We start from the raw sequence: 21,875 nt of genomic DNA, 5'->3' as shown, positions 1-21,875 counted from the left end.
GACACTGCTGTCGGTGCGGACAATTAACTCCGGTGTAGCCCTTCCTCGTTGCGGGCATATTGCGGTGGAGCGGAAGCAAGGCCTGCATCCACAAATGAATTTCATCATGTGGTCGATCATCGAGTGCGGTATGTTCAAGCCAGCCTTTTCTACTTGGCACCGAAACTTATAGGTGTCGCCTGGAGGGACTTGCGGTACAGGCGTTCTTGTTTTAGCTACTCGGAACGCAGGATTTTGCAGACCTTACTGCGTGCGCCCTCATTCATTGGACGGGCTGAAGCCACCAAACATGACTAGAACTTCCGGAGGCGGTTCCTTGGCACCTTTCTCATCCTTTTTCGTAATCCTTTCTTATCCTTTCTCGTGTAGCCATCGCTTGTGTCGTGCTCGCGTGCTTTCATACTGCATTCGTGCTAAGCAACTGCCACTGGAAGTACAAGTCATGTTCGGTGGATGTCATGTGCGGTAAGCACGCCACACTCATCGACCACATATGGTGGAACATTTTTGGATGCAGGTCTTGCTTCAGCTCCGCCGCAGTACGCCTATAACGAAGAAGGGCAAAACCAGAGTTGCCTATAGACCTGTTTTTTTTTTTTTTCATGGGCGCCACCATATTGCGTAGGCAGTGGCGCCATCTATGGGCCGTCGGCATGCTGGCTTCGGCTAAAGCCCCTCCATCCACGCGCCACCGCCGCTTTTTTAACCTGGTCGGCGAAAACGTGTATGGAGGGGCTTTAGCTACGGCAAGCGCTCCGTGCTGTATGCCAGGTATAGAGTGCACATATTCTTTCAACGCGTCGCTTGCGTCTGGTTGATCGCGGTATATTAGCGGTCATTGTGGCCAGGTCGTTTATCGGGTATCCCATGGCAACCTTCTTCCGCTCGAGTTATATTAGAATTCTTTATTTTGTATAAAGCTTGATGCCCAGGCGCCAGGTGAACAATGCTTAGAAAATCGTACCGCGAAATGTTAGGAGCACGGAAGCTAGCAAAACATGTTTCCTTGAAGCTTCGCTAGTTACTTGATAAGAATGCACGCTGGTGCGGCACACCTTATGTCACACGGAGACACTGCTGATGGTTGTAACCTGAGTGATACCTTAATAGAGTACATACAATAATAGCACGTTACACGTATGTTACGTATCGACAATGTTCAGACTTGACTCGCCTCCTATTTCGATCGCGGGCAGAGTTGGGCAGCGCCTCTAGGCTCGTACCCGTTCGATGTTGCAGCTATATGCAAGCTCAAAGCTTAGTAACGACGCGCTAAGAAGTTTCCCAATCGCAAGAACTTGTTGAGACCTCTCAGGAAAACGCGAAAACTTGCCACTCGTCGTCAACGGCACGTTCGCCATGCATCCTCCTGCACGATCCCACATACCAGCATGGCGCCGGACGATAGACGGCGCTGTGATCGCAATATTGCAACAGAAGGTCCCTGGATTGATGTACGCAGACGACATTGTGCCACTAGCGGACAATAAAAAAGATTTACAGATACTTCGAATATCTGTGGGAACGCAGCGACAAATCTAGGCCTTAAGTTTAGCACAGAGAAATCAGGGATTATGATCTTTAATGAACACACGAGTAACTTCGTGGTGTCAATTCAACAGCAAGTAATACCCATAGTGAAGCAATATAAGTACCTCGGCGTACACATAAACGAAGGAAAGAATTACTCAAGCAACCACCAAGATAATCTGAAAATAAAGGGGAAGCGGAATGCAGCATTAATGAAACACAGAGCACTGTGGGGCCACAATAAGTATGAGGTGGTGCGTGGAATCTGGAAAGGAGTAATGGTGCCAGCGCTAACATTCGCAAATGCCATTATATGCTTAAAATCGGATATATTGGCGGGTTTGGAAGTTAACCAAAGATCAGTAGGCCGGTTGGCTTTGGGAGCACACGGTAATACGACAAATGAGGCAGTGCATGGAGACATGGGTTGGGCCTCTTTTGAAGTCAGAGAAGCACAAAGCAAAATTAGTTTTGAAGAAAGGCTCAGGAACTTGGATGAAAATAAATGGGCGGCTAAAGTGCACAAGTATCTCTACATGAAAAGCGTGGACACAGAATGGAGGAAGAGGTCAAGGAAGTTGGCAACCAAGTACAGGATAATCGAAACTGTAAATAGACAGCCAGGGGTCATCAGAAAGAAAGTGAGAGAAATAGAGACCGTGAATTGGATGCAAAGAATGGAAACGAAAAGGACAATCCCTAGTTTGACTTTCGGCAATGCGGTCCTGTGCATGAGATCAGAGGTTCGAGCAAGGTTGGAAGTTAAGCAGCGAGGGGTAGGTAGACTGGCTCTGGGAGCACACGGAAATACACCAAATCAGGGGGTACAGGGTGACATGGGATGGACGTCATTCGAGGGCAGGGAAGCCAGCAGCAAGATAGAATTTGAGGAGCGATTGAGAGAGATGGCAGAAAAGCGGTGGGCAAGGAGAGTTTTCAGTTATTTGTACACGAGGAATGTTGATACAAAATGGAGGAAGCTGACCAGAAAACTGTCAATCAAATATTTGGACGGCAGGAGGGGTGCAAACCAGGAAACAGCGGTTAAGAAAAAGGTTAAGGAAACAGAGAGGGGTCTGTGGAAAACAGGGATGCAGACGAAATCAGCACTGGGCACGTACCGAACTTTCAAGCAAGAAATTGCCAAAGAAAATATCTACGATAATTCTAGGGGAAGCTCTTTGTTGTTTGAAGCCAGGACGGGAGTATTGCGGACTAAGATGTACCGAGTCAAGTACCAAGGTATAGACACGTTGTGCTGTGCGTGTGGAGAAGAAGAGGAAACGGCTGAACACCTCATACTTTTCTGTAAGGGGCTTAACCCTACAGTGCAAGGCAACGGGGCTGATTTTTTCATAGCATTGGGGTTTAGGGACAGTGAAGGCAAAATAGACTTTAAGCGGGTAGAAATAACCAAACAGAGGTTATCTGATTGGTGGATAAAATTAAGGCAGGGGTGAAATTTCACCCACCACAAAGTACAAATTATGTTAATAGCCATGGCTAGGTGGCGTATGCCACCGCCCGAGTTAAAGGGTTCAGCCTCATCCATCCATCCATCCATCCATCCATGCAGCGCCCAAAACGGTGTCTCCCTCTACTGGATTACGGAGAAAAAAACCTGGCTCTCAAATCAAGTTCGCGGTCAGCGCTTGTTTTCGTCGCGCCTTTCCTATTTTTGCCTTGTTTGTCTGGTTTCGCGCTTTTTAACGAGATGTAACCTCAATTATAGTCCTGTCTCATTCACTCATCGCGAAGAGTGGCAGTGACTATAGGGTGCCTCGATGCGCTCGCTCGCTTCCGCTCCGTACAGGGTAAAGGCGTTTTGTGCTGGGGTAGTCTTCGCAAACGCAATATCATTCACAGGACTCGCTGTCTGTAGGTTTCCAGACACGCATTACAAGTAATCGGATGTAGAGCGTCTAACAGCGTCCCAGAAGGTAATCGTCCTCAAAGCCGGCGCAGAGCTGCCTCAAAGCTGCCTTAGTAGCTATGTGGTACACAGCTGTTCTTGGTCGCCAGGGCTGCAGGCAGTCACTCTTTACTTTCAATTTTGGTGTGCGTGTTCGCGGCGTGTTTTTCTAAACTATTGGAAAAGACGGCAGGTTAGATTTTTTCAGGCAAATGAGAGCTGCGAAATAGTGTCCTTTACAAAAGCAATAGTGAAAAGGTATTTTTCACGGTGACTGTATAATACGGAAAAGAAACCTAATGATATGCCGGCCATTAAAGCCACAGAATGTATGTTTTTTTATGTCAGCAATTATTCCTGTCGAGACTTCCGGACGTGCACATTGAAGCACGCAATGCAAGTTTGCCTGTCTTTTTTTATTTAAACGAGCAACGCAACCACAAGCAAACGAATTAGCGGGAATACAGAAGTAAAGTACTGCACTCGCAGATACGACGGTTGTACTACAGATATGGATCGAAAATAAAATGAAATGAAATATATAGGGAAGACAACAGTTCCGTCCCGGTCCTGATTACGGGCTTGCTCCGGAAGGTCCTGCTTCTATGTCTGACTTCTCCATCTCCTATATGTTGTGACTAGAGCAAACATCCATTTTCGGATTGTGGCTTGATTGGTGCTTACTGATCCCTATGGGTGCAGTACCAACAGTCGGGCCCCATCGTAGGTGCACACTGTTGGTGTCGTTGTTTGCTTCAATAAAGCTCAGTTACAAGTAGCATATACTCAGCATTCCTCGCCATCGACCAATACAGCCATAGATCACCATGTCATAAATTTCCTGACGTGAGGACCGTGAGGTCTACTAGCTTTTTTTTTTTTTTTTTTTTTTGCAAAATCTTGAAGGATCAGAATCCGCACGCGGGTTCCCAGGCACTTGTTGAGTGTGGACAAATTTCTGTACATGTTCGTCATTGTGTAGCGTTATTAAGCGCCTGTTTCAAATATGGCTTTATATCTTATTTCAAGAAAATACTAGCGAAAATGTAGCAAGCATAAAAATGTCATTTGCCAATCGCAGCAAGAATGACCGTACTTCTGTAATGTGTCAAAAAAATTTCAGCACCGCGAATGCCGATTTAAAACTGATGACAGCGTATATTTGTAGACAGGAAATATTCGCTCAGAGAAAGTAGTTCTGGGAAATCATTCCACCGAATAACGCAAAATAAGCTTTTCTTTCTGGAGCTAGGCAAAAGAAAAAAAAAACACTATTCGGAGCGAAAGCTCACAGTTCAGTAATAATAAGGCGATGATATCTATAATAATACCCTCGTACAGAAAAAAAAAAAAAGAAGAGACGACGCTGGCGATGCAGAAAGTACGTTTTCCAAGCTGACCCCCAAAATAATGCCAAATTCCTGGAAACGGTTCGAACGCGATGAAACGATTCGGCATTCCGAGTTTGCCAAACGCTCAGTTGCGATAGGTGCACCGTAAGGAGGCATCCAAGCGCAGCTTAAACCGCAAACATAACTTGTGATAATTTAATCCATGCCTGCGTTACTTGTAATATACACGTCGTTTCAAAAATGACCCTAAAGTATCAGTCGTAATGAAGGAAAAGTGATAGCAAACAACAACAAAGGTTGCATCAGTTACGCTGTATACACGCGATGCATTCGTCGGCAGCCACTTATCACGCTTGATCTTCGCCGTCCATAGGAGTCTTCTTTTACAATCCCTTGGGAAAGAAAACATCTTCCAGTCATTCCTAGAGTGGTTCTTGCACTGTGGCATGCAATATCCAGGCATCTTAAGAATCTCGCGACGGATCATAAGGGCGACAAGACGGCCGGCGCAGTTTAACCGAAGCGCGGCGAGGGCCCAAACATGGCGGACGCTCCGACGACGGCGAGGCGAGGTGGCATTGACTCCTTCAAAGAATGGCAGCACTCTAGCGGGGCGCGTGCATCGAGCAGACATGCGGCAATACAATCGGAGGGGCCTCGTATTGGCATGTCGTGTTGACTAAACGGCTGCTCGTTCTTTTGTCTGATTTAGCCGCGCTGTCCGCCCGATATTTCAACCGATAGTTTTGCATAAGTACACAACACGGAAATATGTCATCCAGGAACCAACAACGAGACGACCATAGAACCAGATAGTTCTTGTGCGCAGCGCTGTTTTCTGAGGGCACGATGAAAATTGCACCGTCGCTCTGCGCACAAAACGCCAAGTACCCCCGCCCCCCCCCCCCCCCCCCCCCCAAAAAAAAAAGGTTAATCGCAAAACGACAGGACATCTCTAAGTCCATATACCAATAAAATGTCAAAATCACTTCATGTATAGGGTCAAATATGTACGGTTGGCAACGCTGATAAGCATGTTCCAGGGCACTGAGCAAATCTGAATGGCATCTGTTGTGACAAAGAGTTGGGCTATTTGGAATTTTGACATTTTATGCATTTCCAGTGCTCAAAGGGAAGACCACAGAACAGGGAGGACGCTGCGTCCTCCCGGTCCTCTCTCGCCGCTATTGTGCTTTGAGTGCTAATTGTTTTCATTTCCGGGCACAAATTAACCCAATAAAAAGAATAATTGTGAACGCACACTTTACCGTCACTTCAATGTCAAATAATATTTCTACAGTATAACAAAGGTAATCACATTTGGACTGTCGCTAAGCATAGTTTATGTTGCGAGAACGCAATGTCAGTCCGACTGTATTCATTCAACGCCCATTCAACGAGCATTTTACGCCGTATTCCGTTCCTGCAATCACGTCGAATAACGTGTGGACGGGGTGCAGGTGGTATATACTCGAACCAGTCGTCAAATAGACTCAATTCCAAACAGTTACGTTTGTCCGCGCAGTGCCAAGGCTACTCCGTCATTCGCGTCAACAGTGCAAAAAAAAAAAAAAAAATTTTTTTTTTTCAACCTCACAGAGTACACAGATGAAAGCTCCGCCGGTAAGTGGCTGCCTCAAATTTTGACCGTGTTTACGAAGATGACAATGTTCCGAGAAGTTCGCTCACTCTTTCTGTTGCCAACTCTTGCAGTTAGCCCCATAACTGTGCCTTACGAGAAGCAGCGTAAGTATTAGGTTGTATTTGGTACGATCATGACGAATTTGCGGTGTTATTGCCTCAATGTACGTGCACTTGGACACTAGAAAGCGAATTTACAAAGAGCTCATCAGGCACAAGGACATAATACTCGTACATGCAACTTAATAAGCTCGCCGAAATGCAGAAATCCAGAAGAAACAGTCGTATTTTAAGAGTGCAGAAAAAAGAAAGGCTTTTGCATGTATAGCTGAACCAATTGCAATCACAAATCAATCCTCTCCAGAGAAACAGGTTCTGCCTACATTCCTTCGACTACCCGTTGAATTATAGTGATAGAAATCTGTGTGGTTGCATTTTTCACTCGTGCCGGCAGTCTGAACGATCATGGCTTGCGCGGCGTCTGCTACAGGACCCGTCATAGGAAGTCCGTGTGCGTGCGTGTCCATGCAAATGTATACGTGTACACATGCGCGTGCGCCCGTGAGTATGCGTGCGCGTGAGTTTTTAGGTTCGGTATTTAACGCGAGTTTCCAAGAGCACGAGGGATCACAGCTTTCACCGGACTCAATGTGCACCTCTACATAAGCCACAGACACTCAAAAAAGTTCATATATATATATATATATATATATATATATATATATATATCGCACGAATATCCGTTTCAGGCACGACTATACCGTTTTACTATCAGAATTGAATGTGATGAATGCCCACATCTGATAGCTGACAATATGCAAACGACGTTTACGATGGCTGTTCAAGCAATATTGCACACAACAAAATGTTACAGTTGCGTTCTGTCCTTGCCAATAGCAAATGAGAAAAGTGACTGTAAAAGTTCAATCTCATTAGCAAATTTACCTGTTAAACTCTGTCACATTAAAATAGTGTTACATTGCCCGCTGAAGCACTAGTGGACGTTTATTGACAACAAACAACGAAATAGTCAGTAGAAATTGTATCAGTCTGCAAGGAAAGTTCTCAACCAAGATATTAGATAATATTAGATATAGAATGGCGGAATTTGCTTTATTAAAAGTTCACCATTGCGTTTTGCGACAGCGGTACCAATGCACAGTGGCAAGTTTTGCTGGCCTGTAAGCTGTGTCAGCGAAATAAAGTCGAGTGTACTGCTTTGAAGATTTTAGTGCATGTACGCTATATGACCCGCTGCTACCAGAGCAAAATGTGTGGAATTTATAAGTGATGTATAGAGTAGACGATTATGAGGGTCATCCTGAACTATACTTTCGTCTTGATGAAACAAAATATGCAGTTCGAACGCCTGATGAACGTACGAACCCGCCAGCTGTGATTAGATTTGCGAACACTCCACATACACACAGAACATATATACAGGGTGATAATTTATAAGATTTTGAATTTTTTTTTAATCGCCTGTGGCATATAGCAAAACTCGTGCCCTTGAGCTTGATTATTCGAAGAGACGGACATTACTATCACGAGAAATCGAGACCCATATTCAGGTAATTAAGAAAACGCACAAATTAACTTCTGAATTAATTACTTTACGGCCCATATTGAAATGAATTATTTGTAGCCGGTGAGCTTGCAAAACGTATCCACTTGAAATGTATTTCCAGAAAGACACCGGTTTCGATAAATTATTTCCCAAAATGTGAAACGAACTACATGGGCGTTCCAGTTACTTTTGTGTTTTAATGCATAAAGGAGCGTTTTGTTAAAAAAACGAAAGTTGGACAACAGTACATTTTTACGGCAAGATTGATGGCGCTTATCTACAAACTGGTGTCATTCTGGAAATTCATTCCAAGTGGATACGCCTTGCAAACTCGCCGGCAAAATTTCGTAAATTGCAATATGTGCCGTAAAGTAATCTATTCAAAATATAATTAGGAGATTTTTGTTACTTATTTGAATATGTGTTTCGATTTGTCGTGCAAGTAATGTCCGTCTCTATGAATAATCCAGCTCAAGGACAAGAATTATGTTTTCTACAACAGGATATTTTTTTTAATTCCATAAAACTTGAAAATAATCACCCTAAGTGTATATGCGCGGTTGCTTGGACTATAAGCTATTTGGAGTGACAGATGCCTTCGCCCTTTCACTAGACCACGAGTGCAGTATTCTGGCAGGGCCCCGCGCGACAGATCTAAAACAGTCAGACTCAACACCAGTTGACATCTACGTAAAGCGAGGCATTCTTGGTGTGATTGACTCGTGAACCATGTGTGTGTGCATATGAAGTATGGTCTTTGAGGCATAAAAAAAAAATTGTTGACTCACCCGTAATCGACAGTAGACGTAACCATGAAATGGCTACCGGCAAAGCCGACTGCTTGTAGATGATATACTATTCACAATCTTAAAACGTTCGCAACGGCACACCCCACCACACCGCAGCACGCCATACTGTGCGCTAGTCCGTATGAACGCTGCCCAGCTGCCCAGCTAGAAGAAGAAAACCGGCTGAAGGTGGCACGACATGCAATGAAAGACACCAGAGAGACAGAGCGCACTGCCCAGCTAGAAGAAGAAAAGTGCCTGAAGGCGGCGCAAAACCAGCGTCGCGGAACTCACGGACCGTTGGCGTTCAAAAGAGCGCAGGAAACCCTGTCTCAGCGCCAAAAGATGGCAATCAAGGGTATGGTGCCCTGTATCTGCCTTTTGAACGCCGCTATTGGAAATGAAAAATAAAACTTCAGCGTACTCTTAGAAGTTACAGCTTGAGTGGCATTGTGAAGAAACATTATGAAGAACTCGGCAGCAATATTTTTTGTAACTTCTTTGGGTAGTAACTGGCGTATGTAATGCGGTCCTGTACAAAGGGTTGGGATCCAGAGACCGCATTCTTTTTTTTTTCTTTTTTACTTTTGACTGGTTGCCTGAATGATCTCATTTTGTTCTCACATCGATGCCCGGATGTTTTCGTTTGAGTGCCCGGATAACGGCTTTGGCTTTTGGTTTGGCTCAAGGTTACTTGAAGGTCGCCGAGAACGGGAGCCAACAGCATTTCATGCGTACTATTACTATTAAAGAGCATCATGTTATACTAAGAAATAATTTTATTTGAAGTGAATTACAGAGAGGCTAGATATTATATATACACACATTTAACATATTTACGTGCAGTACATCACGTATATTCTTTGGTAATATTTGCAGTGGTGATCTGTTGCACTCGCGGTGTTTCTGGTGCCTCGGCTTCTCCTAGTGCAACTGCGGATCGAAACGCGCCAAACGCGATGACTAGCTCGCGAGAGTGGGTGTTCTGTGCCGCTTATCGACGCCTGCATCAGTGGCGTTACAGGCCAAATAGGTACGAAAAGGTGCCTGGAACTCGGCAAGAAAGCTTCGCTTGAGGAAGCTCAGCGGCCCACGTGCAAACAGTACAGTTTCCTTTTTCCCGTCCAATGGCGGCAGGCATGGGCCTGCGGATGGCGTGCGTGGAGGACGGCGACTGCCAGGACGAGGCGAACCTGGTGTGCGGCTCGGACGGCTTCGACCGCGTCTGCCTCTGCGACAGCGGCTACGTGGAAGAAGGCAGCGGCTGCTCCGAGAGCCCCGCGCAGCCCGGGGAGCCCTGCGACGGGCGCATGCGCTGTGCAAAGCGCACCAACATGGTCTGCGACCAGTTCCTCAAGCCGCCGCGCTGCGACTGCATGGCCGGCACGCTCTGGCAGGAGAACAAGTGCGTCGCCCTGTTCGGTACGCTGCTTTCACCCTGACGCACAACAGGGTTCGCCGTGGGCGCGTCGAAGCGGAGGCGTCATCCGCTGAATATATTACCCACCACCGTGCATGCTTATTGGCGGACTGACAAGACTCTAGCGGATAGTGCAGGCCGAAATAAGGCACGAGCTGAAGTCGTCAGCTTATTGCTCGACTTATGCCAACGCACATCTGTGGTGCCACGCTAAGCACTTGTAGAGACCACCGGAGGAGAGAAAATTTGTTAAAAAACCATGTTCAAGGATTCGAAAGGTTGCTCCAAGTATTCTTTGAACGTGACACGACAGCGTACAATAATAACCATGTATTATACATGTACGACCATAAGAAGCCAACAAAAAAAGACACCAAGGACAGCATAGGGGAAATTACTTGTACTTACTAATCGAATTAAAGAAATGATAAATTAATGGAAAGTGGATGAAAAATCAGCTGGCCGCAGGTGGGGCACGAACCCACGTCTTCGCATTACGCGTGCGATGCCCTTACCAATATGTGTGGGTTTATTAACCAGTTGGTTTCACCTAAAAAGATCACGCACACGTGACGCCTGCGGCAGAAAGGATGTTCCACACCCGCCGTCAAGGCCGTGAGTGGTGGAGCTGGCCTGATACTCCCAGGTTTAGTTCTAGTAGATACTAAACATAAATACCACAGAAAGTGGATGGGAAGACGGCGCCGCGGTAGCTCAATTGGTAAGAGCATCGCACGCGTAATGCGAAGAGGTGGGTTCGTGCCCCACCTGCGGCCAGTTGTTCTTTCATCCACTTTCCATTAATTTATCATTTCTTTAATTCGATTAATAAGTACAAGTAGTTTCCCTTATGCTGTCCTTGGTGTATTTGTTTGTTGGCTTCTTATGATATGACTAATGAAAATCGGGCCCTACGTTTCCTTTCTTCTCATTCATATGTGCGACCAGTATTTCCTTCTCCCGAGACTGGCGGCGAGACCACGAGTAAAGCGGTAACTTTTCGCATTAATAGCCAACAATTCGCCTGCATTAATTAGGTATATCGTATGCACGTTTTCATTTTGCACCAAACGGATGAGCCCGACAGCAGACCCGGGATTCGGTTTCGTCAGTAAGCGCTTGGTCTATTTCCTGCTGAACCACGTCTGATGTTAACTATGGTGCTCGGAAAGACAAACACCGAAAACAAATATTTACGTACGTTGCTTTTCTTCAAACGGGCCGAGGGAAGACTAATGCAGTAAAATGATTTGACAACAGTTAAGCGTGTTTTACAGGCTATTTTGGATATACACGAACGTATACGTGGTTTATTAAGTATTTCTACATGACCTGCCGTATTTACACGGAATATATGTGTCGCCAATGAAATGCTTAGAGACCTAATCTCTGGAAATCTTTCCGAATAATTTTTTTTCTCGAGAGACAGAGAGAGAGAGAGAGAGAGAGAACACTTCATTTTCATTGCAGTTAAGAAAGTCGAAAACCCTTAGACCAGGGTCTCGTTGGCGGCGTAGCTCAGCGCTGCGCTTATGTGTAGTCCGCTAGGTATACCTTTGGCATGTAGGTATACCGACGTCAGGTACCGACCACCGAGTCAGCCACTCGGCGGTCGGTTTGGGGGTGAGTTCAGTGGGGTATGGGAGGGTTGTGGGCGAGGGAAAGCAGCCCCAGAGGACATATGCGGGGCCCGTGGGGTGGTATCCACAATGTCGGCAAGGTGGAGGGTGATGAGGCCACGAAGTAGGTGTGTGCGTGCAGGGGTGAGCAGTGTGTTTGTTTGGGCCTCGAAAATGAGTGTGCCCCGTGAGCGAGTAAGGACAGGCCGAAGCTCTGGGAATTTTCTTCGCTCGTCCCGATACGGGTATAGATACAGTTCTGAAGGTTCCGGTACGCGATCGCCTGCAGGCTCTGCGCAAAGAATGCATGGCAGCAGCTCGTCCCACAACACGCAAGAAGTTCTTAAATAAACATGTTACTTCGACAGTTTTCTTAGCTCGTTACTCATTTTGGCGCCGTTGGCACCGTCCACAGCGAGAGGCGCTATAAAGTACTTTCATTTGTATGCGCGTTGTCATGCCGTCGTGGTCGTTCCATCGTCGTCATTCCAGTTTCGTCCTCCGGTTCTCGTCACGCCGTCGTCACCGTACAGTCATCGTCACGCCATCGTTGTAATAAAGTGGCCGTCATACAGTCGTCGAAATCCGATACTCGTCAGTACTCCACCTCTTGCTGTCGTCATCATTCCAGCTTCTTCGTACGATTATCGTCTTGCCCTCGTCGTCACGCCATTATCGCCATCACATTGCTGTCATATGCCGTCGTCGTTTACGGCCTTTGTCACTCGTTTGTCGTTTACGGCCATCGATGTCATTCCTTCTTCGTGATTTCATTGTAACCATGCTGCCGTCATTCAATCGTGATTATGACGCCGTTTTCATGCCATCATCGTCATTGTCATGTAGAGTTGTCCTAGCGTTATCGTGATGCCATCGTGGTGGTTCCATTGTCATCATGCCGTCGTCGTTCCGCCATCTTCGCCATACACTCTCTGCCATCCCATTGTACTCAAGCCGTCCCCGTCGCTATACAATTGTCATTACTTCAGATTGCGCCACGTATTCGTTATCATACCGTCGTTGTGATGCCGTCGTTGCTCCATCGTCGTCATCCGATTCTCGTCATACAGTCGTCAAGCCATCGTCATTATACATCCGTCGTCATACACTCATCGTCCTCATGCCGTCGTCGTCATAAAGCCTTCCGCTGCGCCAGTATTGCTCAGAAAGGCGGCGAGCACTCAAGCATCGGAGCGGAGCGTAGTGTTTTAAAGGAGAATGCTATAAAACATCATTTACACTAAAATGTCATCGAGGAAGCAGGGCCTTCACACCCCAAGCAATCTCGCGAGCTTGACATCGGGAGCGAAAACCCCTAGCCCGCCCCACAGCTAACGCTTAAACATTCGACACCCGTAACCGCCCTGTCCTCTCTCTCTCTCTCCGATGGTCGAGGGGCGCCTGCTTTCTAAGCATACCAGCTGACGCAGCCGAAGTGGCTATGAAATCAGGACAAACAATACAGGGGTATTTGTTCTTTATCAGCCTATTGTAATGTTTTCACCGGGAAAGACATTCGGGTTGTTCTGTGAGGCAAGCATTAAAGGGGTCCTGAACCGCCCCTCAGGCTTGGTGAGATAACAGCGTCCGCAGGTAGAATACGCTGCTGTGAACACCTCATCCAAGTTTTGCTGTCGTACGCGGTGCGCGAAGTGACCTAGCTTTCTCTCAAACGCTCTCTTTTCAAACAGAAGCCTGCTTCTCACTCTCTTGTGGACGCTTTATTTCGTAATAAAGCGGATTCCCATACCGCGGCCGCCGCGAGGTGCCGCGGGGTGCCGCCACGAGTCCACTGGCTAAGCGCACTGCAACTCGTTTAGGACAACCCCGTTTGGCTTACATTTAGCGCGTCGTAGGCACCAAAATCGGAAGTCGTGGCGTCTGCGCGCCACGGTGACATTTAGAAGGTGGAGCGTTGTGGCCACGCCCCACTCCGCTGTAGCCTTCGCAGTGCAAGGGAAGAAGGAACGGGTGCACAGCGGAGGCCGTGTTTGATTGCCGAAAACTCCGCTTCTGCTGAACGCAATGAAGTACTTTTTGCGGCAATGTATTTCAGAAATAGCCAATTTTCACTTCAAATGCCTTCCTCCACTTCGATAAAAAGTGGTTCAGGGCCACTTTAATTGCTGCATCATATGATACAGCATGCAGTTATGAGTTGTTTTGTGAAGTAGAGCACATATTTGTTTCATCGCGAGAACAAATTTAGTGAGAGAATATGTTTATATAGGCTAAACTGTTTCTTGATAGCATTATTGTGATGACTGTGCCAGGAAATGAAAATGCTGGCAGTGTTTACAATAAACATGCCACTGGACCTGTCCTGTTCCAAGAGTTATTGACAACAGAGCAACAAAAATACACGAGGAAGAAAAGGAAGAAGGCTTTCTTTTTTGCTTGCGTAAGTCTCCTAAAGACTGAAAAAAATTATTGTACAAGAAAGCGCTCTAAAGGTTCCCGCTGTTGCGACTGGTTTGTATCCATTCAGCGTGGAGGAGTAAGAGAACGTGGGTCTGGGTCCGACATCCAAGACGTTTAAACACACACGTTTATATTATACATTATGTACAAGCGTTTTGTAAGAATTGCAGAAGACGTTCATGATCAAGTTCCAGCTGCCGATCTTTTCTCCTTTCTGGGGTTTTACGTGCCAAAACCAGTTCTGATTATGAGGCACGCCGTAGTGGAGGGCTCCGGATTAATTTTTGACCACCTGGGGTTCTTTAACGTGCACTACAACGCAATTGCACACGGGAGTTTTTGCATTTCGGCCGCCGGGGCCGGGATTAGATCCCGCGGCCTCGTGCTCAGCAGCGCAACGCCTTAGCTAACTAAGCCACCCCGGCGGGTAGCTGCCGATCTCTCTCTTCCAGCGTCAGTACCCTCTTTTAACAACTCCGTTGTCATTTTCCGGTCGTCTTCCCCAAATCCGGCGCCAGGAGAAGGATGACCGCATGTCCCACCGATCCGGAGGTTGGTAGCCCTCCTCCTCCGATGGGAGCTTTATCCAAAACACACTCACATCACTGTGCACAACCAGGGGAGTAGGAAAGCACAGTGAGAGCACATCCCTTCTGGCAGAGCTACTCCTGGTTGAACCCCTCCCGGTAGAGCCCAACTGCTGGTCATGAGTCGTCACGGTCGGGGAAGGCTCGGACGGGGTCATCGGCACGTTCATCGTTATCGCGTTCTCCGTCAGCGACTGTTTTCGCGGGGTAAACGGCCGATCACAACACCGCCCAGATATTGAGGCTTCCAAATGGTCAATGAAGGATGACGTCATCAAATTTTATAGGAACTTGCACTAGATTTAATTGCAAGCAATACGCGGCTCCATTTTTACAGCAGAATATCAAGGTTTTTCCAGTGACTCGGGTACTTTTTTCAGGTTTTCTGCAATTCAAATGCATCTCCGTATGGTGATAAAATATACTCGTCACTGCATGGCGTATGATATAATGTATCATGCAATATGTTGTATCTATTGCGTCATCTCTAACGTGGTTCATTTTTCCGGGGCCCTAAAGGAGAAAGTCCTCGAAGTATAATACGGCCGGTGCGACCTCGGAGGCCACGGCATACATATCGTAAATAAATAAAGCGATCGGACACGGCGTCCAGCGTACATCAACACCTTCATTGTGAAATCTACAACCGCCACTGTCCTAAATGATGAGATATTTTTTGGGGGGGTTTTAGTACGAGTACGCATGCTTCGTTCTTAAACACACGATTAAACGCGCTGCCATCCAGACGCGCAACAGCTCCCCCCAGTTACGTCAGTTTTTTTTTTTTTCCATACTTCACTGGCTTTTTTCAGTGCCCGAAAAAAAAAAAAAAGAACCACGTAAACGATAACGCCATGGAAACAACTTCGTTTGGTGTTTCTGACAATGTTCTATTACAATTTTTCAAATACGTACGACATATACCCTAAAACGGATAGTTACTAATTGAACTTGACTAATGGTCCGTACTTAAATATATTACGAGCAACTCAAGACGACTACGGACAATATACCGTTGGTCTCATTGTCTAAGGTGTGCTGCTCTGTATTTAGATTTTGGTTCTAGTTCCGTGAAACACGCGGTATGCTACGCGACAATTTATGCTTATAAAATCGCCAATATGCATTTCTTTAGAAAATTGAGATTTACTTGGGCATATCCGGACTACACAAAGGCCTGCCTAATTTTATTACAAGAAAAAAATTCATGCAGTAGGGGGTTAATCCTCTCAAGCGCGTGCGCAATCCCTAAAAAGCGTGCAAAGCTGGCTTCTCCGCAATATGCCGCTTTGAGGGGAGAAGCTTGTTTCTGCAGGCGTTTTGGGGACACGGGATTTGAGATTATTCTCGCAAAAACTTGTAACATAGCCTCAAATTCAAAGTTTCAGTGCGTAGTAGCCTTTGCCACCAACACAGTGATACGTTACTTAGAAGAGTGATGACTTAACAGAGCAGAAATTCAGATTTGTAGCGGGTACCCGTGTCCCTTAAACTTTTGCGGCCGACTCTACGTACTTCAGTGCAACTGAAAACACACACTTTTTTGTTAAATACTTTTCCTGGTGCACTAAAGCATCCGCTCCTGCGGTGGATGTATTTCTCTTAGCACCATGGTGATTGTGGAATAGATGTTTCGGTCCATTTCATAAAAAAAAAATACTCAGCATATCTTTGCGACCTTGAATAATTTACAGCGATACGTGGTTAAATTGAACAAGTCTTTATCGCTCGCACCATTTCACTGACTGCTTGTGCGCTGTGTGGCTTGTGGAATGCTTTCGCATGAGCTTTGTCTTCACCGGACCTTCAATTATTCCATCTCTGCAGCCAGGCACTCAACTTCGCCATTTAGGATTACCTCGTTGAAAATTTGAACATGTTCAGATTGATTGAATCCATTCTATTCAAGTATTACCTCCGACCTTTTAGCCCATACGAATGCTCGAGTTGACGAAATGACGGTGATATTAAGTTACGTGCATTTCTTGCAGCCAAATCCCGTTTCCTAGGGCTTGTGCGCTAGTTGCAGTAAAAGCTCCAGTGCACCCTCCCTCCCAAGCCCTTGTTGAAAAGTTAAATACAAGCCTGTCAGTGCTTGAAACAGTACCTTCGATCAACACTACGATACACTTAATTGTATAGTGCCGCAGGGGACGTAAGCACATCGAGCCTCCCACACGCGCACGTTACATCGCTTTTTAGACCGACAGCTGTTTTCCGGCTATGGGAAGCTACAAAACCCCTCCGGTTGTATACAATAAGCTACGAGGTGAGGACGAGTACACTTGGACGAAGCTTCAACTATGCATGGACAAAACGTGTTCCTCGATCGACACACTCGGCACTGTGGCAGGCTGGTATGGTCAGTATACCGTGCCCCTCTTGTGACGTGCGTCTTTTGCTCTGCAGAACTGACCGGCAGTCAAGAGGAAGGGCGGCCGCAAAACGCGACAGGTAAGCTGACGTCGACAGCATAGTACGGTAATGTGCGCTCCTCTCCTATACAAGCTTTCGTTCTCTCTGAGAGGCAGTAATTATAGTGATTTTTCATCCACAAGTTCAATACACTGCAGCAAATTATTCAAATTAAATCATGGGGTTTTACGTGCCAAAACTGATTATGAGGCACGCCGTAGTGCGTGACTCCGGGATCATTTGGACCACCTGGGGTTCTTTAACGGGCACCTAAATTTAAGTACACGGGTGTTTTCGCATTTCGCCCCCATGGAAATGCAGCTCCCGTGGCCGGGATTCGATCCTGTGACATCGTGCTTAGCAGCCCAATACCACAGCCACTAAGCAACCACGGCGGGTTAATACACTGCAGCAAACAATCATAAATGTTTTTAAAGAGAGCTCTCGAATGTCAAGAATGTAAAAACAGCAGCGCTTAACTCTTGTGGTGTCACCTCAGGTCAGAACTTATGGGATCACATTTTCTTGTCTCAGTTTCTTCTCATAAGCTCCCTCCTTTTCTTGTTACTCTTTTTTTTTTTTTTTAGTATTTCAAAATTACAATCCTTACTCGAATTTTAATGTATTTCCTTCATTTTTAATTATACTCGGCCAATATTCTCTCTCTCGACAAGTAATGTGTTCGCATTCATTGTTATAATTTCTCATTTGCACTTTTCTTCTACGCTACTAAATGTGCGCAATTACGCGCATCATTCTTTTAATCAAGCAAATAGCTTTCTAGAAGCGCTCCGCTATTCGCATGTACTGGCATTCATGGCCGATGACTATTGCTCATTTTTTTACGCTTAACCGGAAGTTATTTGATACAAATCGGGTTATTTTCACCCTATTAACTTTATTGCTTGTTTTTCACACTACAAAGCCCATCTCTTGTTCCAGTTTTCTGCGAAAACCCTACCAGATTGACTATACGCGTGCTTATATATAAGACCGTCACCATATTGCGTACGCTGAGGTTACATCTATAAGCAGGCTCAATTCGCGGCCATGCTGGCTCGGGAGAATGCTCCAAAAACGCTCGGCTGCAATTCCCGATGGTTATTGTTCTCGGGCTGGCACAGTCTATATATATACACTTAAATCATTATTATGACGTACTCTCCTACACTGTAAATCATTCTCTGCTGATTTAACTCGACACAACCAGGGTTTATGCTGCTGGGGAGGCGGACGAAGCACCCACTGCGATACGTGGGCGCATGTTGTTCCTACAGTCAGCCTGTGAGCCGGAGCACACGCCAGCTCACAACAGGGCTATATTTAGAGCGCCCGTTACTGCGGCGAGCGTCGGCGTAACCGAGCGAACGATGAAAGAGCCCAGCGGTGGATGAAAGACCCGACGAGGAAAGCGGAGGGTATGGCGAAAGCGTGAGACAAAAAGCGTAGTGCGGCGGCGATGGCTACGAGACGGCCCTAGAGTAGCGTACATCGTCTGGGAGGTCTGTCTGCGGCAGCTGCTGTGAATCGCGCCTACGCGTCACACACGCGCTACCTCTCGCGATCTCCACATTAGCGAGGCAGTCGCGCCACACTTCGCTCCGTTTGCAACGTGCCGCACGAGACAGATCGTCCGCACCAGCCAACGTATCGCGAAATGAAAACACGTATAGAGGTGCGCTCTAATTTCCCCATCAGGGAGTATCGTAATCCTCAGTGATTTTTTTTTTTTACCTACACTTCGTGCAGGCTCGTACGGACAAGTGTAGTGCCGGGCAGAGGCTATGGCGTCGTGTGCTGCACTTGGCTAACTGGGCTGTAGCCAATCTGAGCAGCCTGCACGTCGTCTTCTGCATAAGCAGACAAAAAGCACCTGACTTCGCACTTACTGGCTGCGTGTATATGCCCTTGCCTGAAACTAAAAGCCAATGTTGGGTGTTTTTTGCATTTCGCCCCCATGGAAATGCGGCTGCTGAGCTTAGCAGCCCAACAAGTCTAGACAAATTGCAGCTAAATACATCGCGAATGCACAGCGCACGAAGACAACTTCTCTATGTATATAATTCAGCGCAGAGTCTGAAACAGCCTGCACCACCCGTGAGTAAGATACCTTTGCCTTCTTGGAGGATTAGCTCACCTTCCTTTGTAACCATCTGTGACACACAGTTACGCCAACACTTTGATTGTCCGTGCACTTCGCTTGTCCTTGCAGCGAACCTTCACTATCGTAGCCATATCAGTGCCAAAAGTCACACGAAATGGCATCACGCATTTGCAACTCCAGCCTGTTTGTTTGTTTGTCGTCTGATACCTACACTAATTGAAACTGCGGTGTAAAATGTGTAGTTTTCATGCTTCAATACTCCTTTAAGAAACGGCTTTGTGTAGGTTGGCGGAGCCAGCTTTTTCTACACCAGTTAAAAAAAAAAAGGCTACTTTCTACACTACCTTACTCCTGTAGCCAGTGGAGGTAAAAAAAATTGCCCTAATAACAATCGAGAGAGCATTATGGCGACGCCTGCAGGGAATTCTCTTTGGAGAGGTGTACTGAATACAGTCGGAGTTTTGCCTACTACAAAAGCTACTGGTGCATTTGGGCTCTGCAGTGGAATGTCTGTTTGTGCTTAATGTTCCACCAAAGTCCCTAATTCAGACCGTTTACTATTTCCAGCCGAAGACAGCGAAGAGCCGCTCACAGTTATGCGCAACAAATCGACGCCACAACAATAGAGGACGTGCTTGGTTCGGTGGCAAAGACCTCACAATGCCATAGACGAGACAGATTTTTGTTGATTTTTGACAATTACAGTGTGTACCATTTGGGATACAGTGCCTCATGTTCCTGCGATAAAGGAGTATTGACATATCATTTTCGACATAATTTTCTTGTGGTGAATAAAGGTTCTGAACCTCAAAACTCAAAAAAAAAAATATTTTAAGAAATCCTGCCAAGCCTTAGAGCACCCTAGCTTTTATACGAGCAAGTTTCGCATTTGCTTCCCAGGTTGTGTATGTGTCGTGACAGAGACACATAAGGTGGTCACAGAGAGCAGAACGTCGGGAACAATGTGGGCTGAACTGTGGTAGAAACATGGGTTGCACAATAAGTAGCAGTAGCAGCATGGCAAACCACAGATAGACCTTTTGCACAATGCTAACAACCGTGACCGCACATTGGGTATCTGCCAACATCGTGAAGGATTGACATGCAAGTGAGCACACAACATGCATAGAAAATAAAGTTTGGGCCTTGCGAGCTTTGCTACAGGTCTCATCGAATTTGCTGTGGTGTTGAGACATGTTCACGGTATGTTCGCCGCATAAAATAACCTTGTGAATGCAATTTCGGTTACCCGCAACGGGCTATACAGGTGGAATATCTTCTCTTGCCCCCGTGTTTGCCCTACAAAGGGATCACTGACTGCTACAAAGCGAAAGTGGCTATGGCAAGAAGCCTCTACTGTATGAGAAAATTTTTGTCGCGTCTCACGTTATTCAACATTTCATTAGAGCAAACAGCACGAATAATAGGGAATCAAATCAAGAAGCACTGCATGCTGCGGCATCTTGTGTACTCGTGTAGCAATACCGCACGATCATCTACATGGCTGAAGTGGCATCGCACATGCCACTTCAGCAGTGTGTCTGGCCACATTACTAGGTTAGCTTGTGGCAGCCAGTGTTGCCCGGCAAATCATCCGTGGATCAACAAAAGGGAATGCTGTCACCTACACGGTTTAAGGCAAATGACACAGCTCCTTACGACGATGCCCTGTAGCTTATTAGTGTGAAAAAAGCTGTACACATTGTAATGACGAAGTGGGTCGCTCACCGGCGTCGTCTGGCATGGTCGTGGGGGTAGCGGAGGGCAGAGTGCGGCTGCAGAGTTCCAGGGCAAGTTGTTAGGATAGTTAGGATACCCAGCACCTCCACCAAATGATATGGGGTTTATTGGCGTTTAATCCTGTTATGTCCAGCGCAAAAAGCACCCGAGCAGTTCCAACCAAACGCCAGTGCGAGGCAAAACCAGCGACACCGATCCTTTCGTCTTTCTCTTCCTCACTTCAGGAGCCATGCGACCACAGCGACGCTTGTGCTAACTACGTCATTACACTTTAAATATACTGCGTGACTGGTGAATCAAAGCAGCTGCACTGAACTGTTAGTTGGTGTGAAATACAAACGAATGGTTGGCAGAACCACAAATCTACTGAAATCGCAGGTGAAATCGGCACATTGTACGTCGTACTGAATTCGTGCACTAATGCCTTACGGCTGGAACTGTACACGTAGACCAAGTGCTTGCATAGGTCTGCAAGCCCTGCCACAGTACACACTTGCAGAATGTGTACTGCAGCAAAGGAAAGAAGAGTATTTAAAGGGCAGAGGAAAGGGTATTAAAGCCTTTTTGTTCCTGTAAACAGGAAACTGAGAATGTTGAATAAACAAGCAAACAAAGCAAAATATAGAGAGACAGATTGTTCTCCTAAAGGAACACTAAAGCGAAAAGCAAAATCAGTTGCTTGACAATATGTTCTTTCAAAACTTTATAATAATTAGTTGCACAATAACAGATTATTTTTCAAAGATAAGATGAAAGCTTCATTTTTTGAATTTCGCACC

General features: G+C 46.3%; 1 protein-coding gene across 1 annotated transcript; it reads left to right on the top strand.

Annotated features, from left to right (window-relative positions):
* Positions 1-9,917: 9,917 nt before the first annotated feature.
* LOC125944621 (uncharacterized) lies at positions 9,918-20,110 on the top strand. Its single transcript, XM_049665129.1, has 3 exons — positions 9,918-10,212; positions 17,247-17,291; positions 19,924-20,110. The coding sequence occupies exons 1-3, from the start codon at positions 9,918-9,920 to the stop codon at positions 19,980-19,982; spliced, it is 399 nt and encodes a 132-aa protein (XP_049521086.1). The 3' UTR covers positions 19,983-20,110.
* Positions 20,111-21,875: the final 1,765 nt, after the last annotated feature.

This window comes from Dermacentor silvarum, chromosome 4, assembly GCF_013339745.2.
Source record: "Dermacentor silvarum isolate Dsil-2018 chromosome 4, BIME_Dsil_1.4, whole genome shotgun sequence".
Taxonomy (NCBI): Eukaryota; Metazoa; Arthropoda; class Arachnida; order Ixodida; family Ixodidae; genus Dermacentor; species Dermacentor silvarum.
This window is presented reverse-complemented; position numbering and strand designations above follow the sequence as displayed.